General features: G+C 43.9%; 2 protein-coding genes across 2 annotated transcripts in view; both read left to right on the top strand.

Moving 5' to 3' along the window:
• LOC115150288 (DENN domain-containing protein 2D) overlaps window positions 1-7,148 on the top strand; it is a 31,857-nt gene extending 24,709 nt beyond the window's left edge. Inside the window, exons 11-13 of the mRNA XM_029693408.1 lie at window positions 1,319-1,400; window positions 3,046-3,285; window positions 6,559-7,148. Coding sequence (XP_029549268.1) covers window positions 1,319-1,400; window positions 3,046-3,285; window positions 6,559-6,647 — 411 coding nt within the window. The 3' untranslated portion in view covers window positions 6,648-7,148. The remainder of the gene's footprint in view (window positions 1-1,318; window positions 1,401-3,045; window positions 3,286-6,558) is intronic.
• A 636-nt stretch (window positions 7,149-7,784) lies between these two features.
• Window positions 7,785-10,303, top strand: tpgs1 (tubulin polyglutamylase complex subunit 1). The gene is made up of 3 exons (XM_029693407.1): window positions 7,785-8,511; window positions 8,999-9,158; window positions 9,616-10,303. The coding sequence occupies exons 1-3, from the start codon at window positions 8,102-8,104 to the stop codon at window positions 10,099-10,101; spliced, it is 1,056 nt and encodes a 351-aa protein (XP_029549267.1). The 5' UTR covers window positions 7,785-8,101; the 3' UTR covers window positions 10,102-10,303.
• Window positions 10,304-12,660: the final 2,357 nt, after the last annotated feature.

Below are 12,660 nucleotides of genomic sequence, written 5' to 3'. Positions count from 1 at the left end.
AGACTGTAAACTCTCCTTCCAGACTCACATCAATCATCTCCAATCCAAAGTGAAATCTAGAATTGGCTTCCTATTTCGCAACAAAGCATCCTTCACTCATGCTGCCAAACATACCCTCGTAAAACTGACCATCCTACCAATCCTCGACTTCGGCGATGTCATTTACAAAATAGCCTCCAATACCCTACTCAACAAGCTGGATGCAGTCTATCACAGTGCCATCCGTTTTGTCACCAAAGCCCCATATACAACCCACCACTGCGATCTGTATGCTCTCGTTGGCTGGCCTTCACTTCATAATCGTCGCCAAACACATTGGCTCCAGGTCATCTACAAGACCCTGCTAGGTAAAGTCCCCCCTTATCTCCGCTCACTGGTCACCATAGCAGCACCCACCTGTAGCACGCGCTCCAGCAGGTATATCTCTCTGGTCACCCCTAAAGCCAACTCCTCCTTTGGTCGTCTCTCCTTCCAGTTCTCTGCTGCCAACGACTGGAACGAACTACAAAAATCTCTGAAATTGGAAACACTTATCTCCCTCACTAGCTTTAAGCACCAGCTGTCAGAGCAGCTCACAGATCACTGCACCTGTACATAGCCCATCTATAATTTAGCCCAAACTACTACCTCTTCCCCTACTGTATTTATTTATTTTATTTATTTTGCTCCTTTGCACCATATTATTTATATTTGAACTTTGAACTTTCTTCAAACTACAAATCTACCATTCCAGTGTTTTTCTTGCTATACTTTATTTACTTTGCCACCATGGCATTTTTTTGCTTTTACCTCCCTTATCTCACCTCATTTGCTCACATTGTATATAGTCTTATTTTTTATTTATTTTTTTTTTTTTCTACTGTATTATTGACTGTATGTTGTTTACTCCATGTGTAACTCTGTGTTGTTGTATGTTGTCGAACTGCTTTGCTTTATCTTGGCCAGGTCGCAATTGTAAATGAGAACTTGTTCTCAACTTGCCTACCTGGTTAAATAAAGGTGAAATAAAATAAAAAAATTAAAAATAAATAAAAATGTCTTTGTAAGTGGGCAAAAAATCAGCAGGGGATCAAATACTTTTTTCCCCCACTGTAAATAAACCAAAACGCTTATCTCACAATCAGATTAGTAAACTAGCGTCACTACTCCCATGATTCTCATTTTGAAAGCCAACTTGATCGTGTATGTGGTTCAGACCAGTTCAGTTCAAATGTTTTTCCCTCTCTGGCTGAATGTGTGTATACTCAGAAATACCAAAACATTCTTGCTGGTCTGGCAACAACCTCTCAGATTCCTGTGTCCTCTCTCTTTTGCACAGATAGGAGACGAGAGCACCATCCTACCAGAGAAACTACAGGAGGAGCTTCTCCAGGCCTTGTGTTGCAGGAAAGACGACTCCAGTGAGTGGACCCATTCTCCATTTTTGTTCTGATGACTGACTAGAATTTTTACTCTTGTTTATAGGGCTTAAGAGGATTCTGTAAACACAGTGACTCAGGCTTTCATTCGATTTCAGATAAGACGGACTCCATCAGCAACAAATCGAAACACATGAGGCAGCATCATAGTTCATAAAACCCAATGATAGAAGTGAGATCCTTGATCATAGTCCATACAAACCCAATATTAGAAGTGAGATCCTCTGTGCAGAATGAGAGAGAAATAATGATGAGGTGGATGTGCAATGAAATGTTCTGGATGGTTGCTGTAATATGAACATATCTCTCTCATACCACACAGTATGAACCCTGGAATGAGGATATCTCTCTCATACCACACAGTATGAACCCTGGAATGTCCCAAGTTTATGCTAGTCTGAGTGTGTGCGCGTGGGAGGGTTGTGATGTTGGAGAAAATACTGTAGAAATATACACCCAGGGTTTGACCAGCGTCACGACCCTGGAAGTTCTATTCTGGATACTGTTGACGGTGCCTAAGTGGATCCAGACACAGATGCACCTCTGCAACCCCTCAGCGCTCACACACACACTCAACCCCCATCCATCCACACACACACTCAACCCCCATCCATCCACACACACACACTCAACCCCCATCCATCCACACACACACACTCAACCCCCATCCATCCACACACACACACTCAACCCCCATCCATCCACACACACACACTCAACCCCCATCCATCCACACACACACACTCAACCCCCATCCATCCACACACACACACTCAACCCCCATCCATCCACACACACACACTCAACCCCCATCCATCCACACACACACACTCAACCCCCATCCATCCACACACACACACTCAACCCCCATCCATCCACACACAAACCCAACCCCCATTGATCCACACACAAACCCAACCCCCATCCATCCACACACAAACCCAACCCCCATCCATCCACACACAAACCCAACCCCCATCCATCCACACACAAACCCAACCCCCATCCATCCACACACAAACCCAACCCCCATCCATCCACACACAAACCCAACCCCCATCCATCCATCCACACACAAACCCAACCCCCATCCATCCATCCACACACAAACCCAACCCCCATCCATCCATCCACACACAAACCCAACCCCCATCCATCCATCCACACACAAACCCAACCCCCATCCATCCATCCACACACAAACCCAACCCCCATCCATCCATCCACACACAAACCCAACCCCCATCCATCCATCCACACACAAACCCAACCCCCATCCATCCATCCACACACAAACCCAACCCCCATCCATCCATCCACACACAAACCCAACCCCCATCCATCCATCCACACACAAACCCAACCCCCATCCATCCATGTGTTGTGGTTGCCATACAGCTTAACATAGGTTGGAAAGCCTCCAAGACAACTATGATTGTGTCAACAACATATTGGCTATCTCAAAGCAGACGCCACTTAAAAACGGACAATCTTCTGTACACTTTGTGTCCTGCCCCAGAATATATGAGAGGGGTGTTGTCTGAGGCCTTTCAACCTGTGTTTGTAGACATCACCTCAGCATCCTGACTGGATCATCAGTATTCTCTGTACTGTGTTTTCTATCTAGCCTCGGAGGAGTTGAATAAGGTGGTCTCGGAGGCCTTCCTCTCCTTCTTTGTCAAGACTGTGGGTCACTTCCCCTCCCATGTTAAACGCAGAAGCGGCGGGCAGCCTGGAGTATTCCAGATCAAGAGCTTCTGCAAGGCCTCCGAGCCGAAGGCCAGCCGCCAATTTGTCAAACGCTTCATCCAGACACAGATGTTCGACCTCTTCATCCAGGAAGTGGAGAGACAGCCCACACAGGAAGGTCTGGTTGCATCACTTTCTGAAACAATAGAATAGGATGGAATAGAATACAACTTGAATTTGGTTTATTTGGATAGGGTCAAGTAAAAACACATTGAATAAACAATGGTCCAGTGCATGCACTATAGTCTAAGGTTCTAATAGAAACAAAAGAAAGAAATGCATAATCACTAAATCACATATCACTACATTAACACAATTATATGCACAAAGCAAAATGTCATAGTTTACAATTATATGCACACAGCAAATATCATACATACAGTGAGCTCCAAAAGTATTGGGACAGTGACATGTTCCTTTTTTTTGGCTCTGTACTCCAGCAGTTTGGATTTGAAATTATACATTAACTGAGGTTAAGTGCATACTGTCAGCTTGCATTTGAGCGTTGGGTGAGCTGCCATCGATATTGGGTGAGCCGTTCAGAAATTACAGCACTTATTGTACATGGTCCCTCCATTTTAGGGGACCAAAAGAATTGGTATACGGATAGTCCTGAATTGATCATAAATAATTAGTGAGAAAGTTACAGACCCACAAATATAAACTCAGCAAAAAAATAAACGTCCCTTTTTCAGGACCCTGTCTTTCAAAGATAATTTGTAAAAATCCAAATAACTTCACAGATCTTCATTGTAAAGGGTTTAAACACTGTTTCCCATGCTTGTTCAATGAACCATAAACAATTAATGAACATGCACCTATGGAATGGTCGTTAAGACACGAACAGCTTACAGATGGTAGGCAATTAAGGTCACAGTTATGAAAACTTAGGACACTAAAGAGGACTTTCTACTGACTCTGAAAAACACCAAAAGAAAGATGCCCATGGTCCCTGCTCATCTGCGTGAACGTGCCTTAAGCATGCTGCAAGGAGGCATGAGAACTGCAGATGTGGCCAGGGCAATAAATTGCAATGTCTGTACTGTGAGACGCTTAAGACAGCTCTACAGGAAGGCAGTTACCCCACATCATTTAAAGGTAGGCCTTGAAATACATCCACAGGTACACCTCCAATTGACTCAAACTCAGTGCCTCTTTGCTTGACGACATGGGAAAATCAAAAGAAATGAGCCAAGACCTCAGGAAAAAATTGTAGACCTCCACAAGTCTGGTTCATCCTTGTGAGCAATTTCCAAACATTTGAAGGTACCACGTTCATCTGTACAAACAATAGTACGCAAGTATAAACACCATGGGACCACGCAGCTGTCATACCGCTCAGGAAGGAGACGCGTTGTCTCCTAAAGATGAACGTACTTTGGTGCGAAAAGTGCAAATCAATCCCAGAACAGCAGCAAAGGACCTTGTGAAGATGCTGGAGGAAACTGGTACAGAAGTATCTATATCCACAGTAAAACGAGCCCTATATCAACATGATCTGAAAGGCCGCTCAGCAAGGAAAGAAGCCACTGCTCCAAAACCGCCATAAAAAAGCCAGACTACGGTTTGCAACTGCATATGGGGACAAAGATCATACTTTTTGGAGAAATGTCCTCTGGTCTGATGAAACAAAAATAGAACTGTTTGGCCATAATGACCATCGTTATGTTTGGAGGAATTGTTTGTTTTGCACAAAAAGGGCTTCACAGGCAAGGATATTGCTGCCAGTAAGATTGCACCTAAATCAACCATTTATCAGATAATCAAGAACTTCAAGGAGAGCGGTTCAATTGTTGTGAAGAAGGCTTCAGGGCGCCCAAGAAAGTCCAAGCGCCAGGACCGTCTCCTAAAGTTGATTCAGCTGCGGGATCGGGGCACCACCAGTACAGAGCTTGCTCAGGAATGGCAGCAGGCAGGTGTGAGTGCATCTACACGCACAGTGAGGCAAAGACTTTTGGAAGATGGCCTAGTGTCAACAAGGGCAGCAAAGAAGCCACTTCTCTCCAGGTAAAACATCAGGGACAGAATGATATTCTGCAAAAGGTACAGGGGTTGGACTGCTGAGGACTGGGGTAAAGTCATTTTCTCTGATGAATCCCCTTTCCGATTGTTTGGGGCATCTGGAAAAAAGCTTGTCCGGAGAAGACAAGGTGAGCGCTACCATCAGTCCTGTGTCATGCCAACATTAAAGCATCCTGAGACCATTCATGTGTGGGGTTGCTTCTCAGCCAAGGGAGTGGGCTCACTCAGAATTTTGCCTAAGAACACAGCCATGAATAAAGAATGGTACCAACACATCCTCCGAGAGCAACTTCTCCCAACCATCCAGGAACAGTTTGGTGACGAACAATGCCGTTTCCAGCATGATGGAGCACCTTGCCATAAGGCAAAAGTGATAACTAAGTGGCTTGGGGAACAAAACATCGATATTTTGGATCCATGGCCAGGAAACTCCCCAGACCTTAATCCCATTGAGAACTTGTGGTCAATCCTCAAGAGGCTGGTGGACAAACACAAACCTACAAATTCTGAAACACTCCAAGCATTGATTATGAAAGAATGGGCTGCCATCAGTCAGGATGTGGCCCAAAAGTTAATTGACAGCATGCCAGGGCGGATTGCAGAGGTCTTGAAAAAGAAGGGTCAACACTGTAAATATTGACTCTTTGCATCAACTTCATGTAATTGTCAATAAAAGCCTTTGACACTTAAGAAATGCTTGTAATTATACTTCAGTATTCCATAGTAACATCTGACAAAAATATCTAAAGACACTGAGGCAGCAGACTTTGACAAATATTAATTTTCATTCTCAAAACTTTTGGCCACGACTGTACACTAAGGCCCGTGGAAGAGTTGTAAGAGAGAGGAGATTAGAAGAATGTGCCTATTTGAAAGCTAGGATTTTTTTTTGGTCATTTTCATTAACAAAAATACATTTTTAGAACCTCTCAAGACCATTTGAGACATTGAAACACAAGCTTCACATGTGCAAAGCTCAGTACATTGTAGTTTTTCAAGATGTGACCGTGATGGTACCGAATATGCTTTTGGTCCAGGATTTTCAAAGCATTGGAACAGTGACTCTAGGGGTCTCGGCACTGTTGCAAACCACTGAGTCCAGATGTTCTGTCAGTTGTTTAGAGACATCAGCACAGGTTTTACCAGACAAATGGACTAGTGTCATTGGTGTACATTTGAAGGCTGGCACTTGGGCAGATCTATGGTAGATCATTGATGTACAACAAACAGATTTGGGCCAAGCACTGACCAAAGCTGGAGGAAGATGTGTGGTTAACAACAAAAAATAACTTTTTCATAGGAGCATATTCACTTAAGATTCACTTACCTAGCAATGAATAATTCGTTTTTCCTGTCATTTTTTTTGTAGGATTCTTCCACCAAAAAATTGCAGAGTACCAACAAAGTAAGAAGAAAGAGAAGGCAAAGAGAGGCTGGGTGAGAGGACTTGTGGTGTAAATGTAGGCATCCTCAGACAAATGGATTCTGACCATTGTGTGTGTATATACGTTATTTGTATACATTTGTGATGCTGGATAAAGGTGACGCTACAGGATGTTGCTGCTGTCTCAGTGGAGCGGAGATGGTGACAATCTAAGTCTGCAGTATTTTCTCTTGCCTGTAAAAATTGTAGGCTACTCCCCTGTCATGTTGAATGAATGTGTGCTAAAGATGAAGAAACACTTAAACAAGTTTTTGTCAATGTTTCTAGGTTTATTGAAGGATGTGTTACTTCTGTTGTGATGACTTGGCAAAATGTTAATTGATAAAGGTGTATTTATTGCACTTTTGTGCTGCAAGATGCTCTTACATTCATAACTAAACATACCTATGAGTATTTCATAGTATTTATAAATTATTTTGTTTATTTAAGCTGTGGGTATGAATGTGAAAGTTAGGATGCGAATAAGCACTTTTAAAAAAAAATTGTGAATAAAAGTTGGACCAATGATGTTTTAACATGCCTTTTTAGTTAGCATTCATGAGATTGGTGTATATATATTAGGATCTCCATTAGCCACTGCAATAGCATCAACTACTCTTCCTGTGGTCCACATGAAACATGACATAATACACAGTACAGAACATTATTAGTCAAGGACTGAAATGCATTAATTTAAAATGTCACACACAGCCTACATATCAGTACATGCACACAAACTAGGTCTAACACATAGTGCAATGCAAATTACCGTTCAATATATATGAAATGGCTTTCTCTTCACAACCCCCTTTGTGCAGTAAGGTGTTATTTTATGTTTATTTAAACTGGTTGTATTGGTAGCTTGAGTTACCTAGGGTGGCAGAGTTCCATGTAGTCATGGCTCTATTTAATACTGAGCTTATCCCAGCCTCTGTTCTGGACCTGGGGACTATGAAGCGGCCTTTGGTTGCATGTCTTGTGTTGTGTCTGAACTGTGCCAACTGCTTGAATATACAGTTCCCTTCAACACATCAACACCTCGCACAAAGACCAATAGTGATGCAGTCAATCTCTCCTCAACTTTGAGCCAGGAGAGACTTACATGCTTGTCACTGACACTATACATTCTAAGTGTGATACGTGCTGCGTTGTTATGGACGAACTACAATTTACCAATGTGTTTCTTTGCCGCACATGACCATACAGTAGTCCAGGTGCGACAAAACTTGGGCCTATACGACCTATCTGGTCGACTGAGATGTCAAGAAGGCAGAGCAACGCTACATGGCCAGACCTCTTCCCATTTTAGCAACCATTGAGATGATCTTCGACACTCATACATCACATCCGGAGCATGAAATAGCGTCCCTAGCAACCAGTGCCAGAGAGCGAGAGACAAATCAACAATTTGTCGGGTTTTTATCTCTGTCATCACGATTAAGCACACACATTTTACATTCAAGGCGATTTTATATTACTGCGGTGTACAATGGAGCAGGATGAGCATCCACAACGATTACGTTTTCCAAACGGAGCTGTCCTGAGGAACGAATCACTTCCGTCACTACCTAGAACGACTATGGCGGAGAAACGTCGGTCCGGGGGAACTTCGGGGATGTCCGAATCCAAACCGACCAAGACCGACTCCGAGCGGGAGTTCCTATCGCAGGCGGGAGTCGGGGAGTTACTCCGGGGGGCTCTGCTAAAAATGGTAGAGGCCAGGTCGGAGGACCCAATGGGGTTTTTGGCAGACCATTTCAGTAATCAGGCCTCGGAGGCTGAGAATGGGACGGGTGGATGCTGCAGCGATGATTTGCTAAACCTCGGCGCAGGCGCACACGAGCAGCAGCAGCTGAGCCGAGCCCTATGGCACCTGCGTCTAGCGCATCACTCTCAGAGGTAAACCAGAAACAACATGCATTTTGCGACTGCCAAGCTCAAGTCTATGTTCTCGTTTTATCTCACAATGAAATAACACAACTTACTGGGAAAAAACGGGTTCAATCAACCGTGTTTCCATGTGAATATGTGGTGTTGAATCAACGTGGAAAACTGATTGGATTTGCAAAAAGTCATCAACATATTTTTTTACCTAACTTTTTAACCTAAATCCAATGACCAGGTGACATTTTTGTTTGAATTTACATTAGTTGACAACTGCTCAAACAAATGTTAATCATAACTAGGCGTTGTTCCAGTGGAAATGATCCATGTGTGCCTGTGCACGTGTACCAGTGGAGGCTGCTGCGGGGAGGACAGCTCATAATAATGGCTGGAATGGCATCAAACACATGGAAACCATGTATTTGACATCATTCCACCGCTCCGGCCTTTACCACGAACCTGTCCTCCTGTGATGTGTACGTCCACATGTGTATGTATTCAGATCTGCCTTCAGCAACAACGTCCGTGTGGCCTACGACCTGCTAACGCAGACAGGGCCCCAGCGGCGAGGAGCAGTGGGTCCCAGTGGCCCTGCTGGTCAATGCAGCTCTAACAACCCAGGTGGGGGGGTCAGGGGCCGCCTCTACACACACACCCTCCAGGTAGGGTATACAATTGACAAGTCATACTGTAAACACTGCTGGTTTCAGAAACCATTAATTTCCATTGTGCCCTTAAGCAAGGCACTTAGATCAGCGTTATAGCGTGATTGACATTTAAAGGTAATTTTTGATTGAGCTGACATATGCAGCATTTACCGTGAATGTGGTCTCCATGAACGAGGAAACATTGCCTTTTAAGTTTCACAGTAAAGTCTACACCTGTTGTATTCGGTGCATGTGACGATAAATAAATATGATATATATTATATATATGGTGCATAGCCTAAAAGGGGAGATCGGATAGAATCTAGCCCTTAACCTCTGCAGCTGACCCTGTGTGGTCTTCTCAAGTGCTGTGTTTGTGTGTTGTCTGAGGTATTTGGGAGCAGAGCAAAATACCAATTTCTGTTGTAGATGGACATCTAAGTATTTTGTTCTGCTATATTCTACTCTAAAGTGCCTCTGCAGCGAGGGAGGTGTCCCCATCTCCACTTCAGCCCCTCTGCTACGCCGGCTCTACTGCCAGGACCATGAGGCCGTGCCCTACGACATCTTCAGGCACGGTGTGCTGACGTGTGCTGTGTTTTCTGACTACATCCGGCGGGCGCAGAGGCTGTACGCGGAGGTCTGCGGCCCAGCTGAGGGGCCTGCTGGTCGGACACTATGTCTGGCCGTGCTGGGCACCCTCCATGAAGCCCTGGAGACCTCCCGGTCTGATGGTGGCTCCTCAGATGCTAACCACTACTCTAATGCTAACGCTAAGGCCAATCCCTACCTAGAGGCTAAGGTTAGCCGCTACCTGGAGGCGAGTGCTAAGATCTCGCCCGGAAAGCTGGCCCAGGCTATGGCTGGAGCGGAGCCAGCCAGGGGCAACATGGACGCCAAGGAGTTTGAGGACGCTGCGGCAGAGCTCTTTATCGCTCGAGTAAGAGTTGTGTGTTAGCTGCTGGTGTATTCTCGTTCCTATAATGCCTGCACTGTTCCTTGTAATGTAGTGTCAGATCCTAGTATAATGAGATGTGTGTATGACTTTCCTCGTTCTTATGAAGCACTTGAAGAACATACAGCATGGCTAAATATATACTGTATAATATAGTACGATCATGTAAATATGATTCAATATACCAATAAATTTCAGAACTGGATTTTGCTTATTTATGCTTCAATTTATAATATAATGAAAACATCTGTTACAAGGCTATCGCGGTCATTACATTTTGTCACCCGGTGATTGTCAAGCAAATACAGTGAGGGAAAAAAGTATTTGATCCCCTGCTGATTTTGTACGTTTGCCCACTGACAAAGAAATGATCAGTCTATAATTTTAATGGTAGGTTTATTTGAACAGTGAGAGACAGAATAACAACAAAAAAATCCAGAAAAACGCATTTCAAAAATGTTATGAATTGATTTGCATTTTAATGAGGGAAATAAGTATTTGACCCCCTCTCAATCAGAAAGATTTCTGGCTCCCAGGTGTCTTTTATACAGGTAACAAGCTGAGGTTAGGAGCACACTCTTAAAGGGAGTGCTCCTAATCTCAGTTTGTTACCTGTATAAAAGACACCTGTCCACAGAAGCAATCAATCAATCAGATTCCAAACTCTCCACCATGGCCAAGACCAAAGAGCTCTCCAAGGATGTCAGGGACAGGATTGTAGACCTACACAAGGCTGGAATGGGATACAAGACCATCACCAAGCAGCTTGGTGAGAAGGTGACAACATTTGATGCGATTATTCGCAAATGGAAGAAACACAAAAGAACTGTCAATATCCCTCGGCCTGGGGCTCCATGCAAGATTTCACCTCGTGGAGTTGCAATGAGCATGAGAACGGTGAGGAATCAGCCCAGAACGACATGGGAGGATCTTGTCAATGATCTCAAGGCAGCTGGGACCATAGTCACCAAGAAAACAATTGGTAAAACACTACGCCATGAAGGACTGAAATCCTGCAGCGTCCGCAAGGTCCCCCTACTCAAGAAATCACATATACATGCCCGTCTGAAGTTTGCCAATGAGCATCTGAATGATTCAGAGGACAACTGGGTGAAAGTGTTGTGGTCAGATGAGACCAAAATGGAGCTCTTTGGCATCAACTCAACTCGCTGTGTTTGGAGGAGGAGGAATGCTGCCTATGACCCCAAGAAAACCATCCCCACCATCAAACATGGAGGTGGAAACATTATGCTTTGGGGGTGTTTTTCTGCTAAGGGGACAGGACAACTTCACCGCATCAAAGGGGCGATGGATGGGGCCATGTACCGTCAAATCTTGGGTGAGAACCTCCTTCTGTCACGTTCTGACCAGTATGAGGGTTATTTTGTTAGTGTAGGCTGGTCAGGACGTGGCAGAGGGTAGTATGTAGAGGGTAGTTGATTTATGTATTCCGGGGTTTTTTGGTCACTGCTCTATGTTAGTCTATTTCTATGTTCTTTCTAGTTAGTCTGTTTCTATGTTTAGTTAATTGGGGTGTGGACTCTCAATTGAAGGCAGGTGTTGTCTAGTTGCCTTTGATTGAGAGTCCTATATATTAGGGTGTGTTTGTAATTTGTGGGAGGTTGTCACTTGAATTGCTGTCGTTTGCCTTCAAGTCTGTATTCGTCGGCCATCGTTTTGTTTTGTTTGTATAAGTGTTTTCATTAAAGTTAATTATGAGCACTCAACCCGCTGCGCCTTGGTCCATTCCTGACGACCGTCATTACACCTTCCCTCAGCCAGGGCATTGAAAATGGGTCGTGGATTGGTATTCCAGCATGACAATGACCCAAAACACACAGCCAAGGCAACAAAGGAGTGGCTCAAGAGGAAGCACATTAAGGTCCTGGAGTGGCCTAGCCAGTCTCCAGACCTTAATCCCATAGAAAATCTGTGGATGGAGCTGAAGGTTCGAGTTGCCAAACGTCAGCCTCAAAACCTTAATGTCTTAGAGAAGATCTGCAAAGAGGAGTGGGACAAAATCCCTCCTGAGATGTGTGCAAACCTGGTGGCCAACTACAAGAAACGTCTGACCTCTGTGATTGCCAACAAGGGTTTTGCCACCAAGTACTAAGTCATGTTTTGCAGAGGGGTCAAATACTTATTTCCCTCATTAAAATGCAAATCAATTTATAAAATTTTTGACATGCGTTTTTCTGGATTTTGTTGTTGTTATTCTGTCTCTCACTGTTCAAATAAACCTACCATTAAAATTATAGACTGATCATTTCTTTGTCAGTGGGCAAACGTACAAAATCAGCAGGGGATCAAATACTTTTTCCCTCACTGTAACTGCCGGTCTCACGGTAGTTGACCGTTAATTAACAAACCCATTTAGCATCTCATGGCTTCCACCCAGAGCCTACAAGCCACTGAATCAGACCTTTGGGACATCTATATTTAAAAAATTATTAGAAATCCATGTAATTTAGCCTACACCATTACAATAAATCCATCATTAATTTTAGGCTGGTCTAAAGAAACATGATATGAAGAAAAATGTAGTATATTTTGGAAGAACAG

Source organism: Salmo trutta, chromosome 16 (genome assembly GCF_901001165.1).
Source record: "Salmo trutta chromosome 16, fSalTru1.1, whole genome shotgun sequence".
NCBI classification, from domain to species: Eukaryota; Metazoa; Chordata; class Actinopteri; order Salmoniformes; family Salmonidae; genus Salmo; species Salmo trutta.
This window is presented reverse-complemented; position numbering and strand designations above follow the sequence as displayed.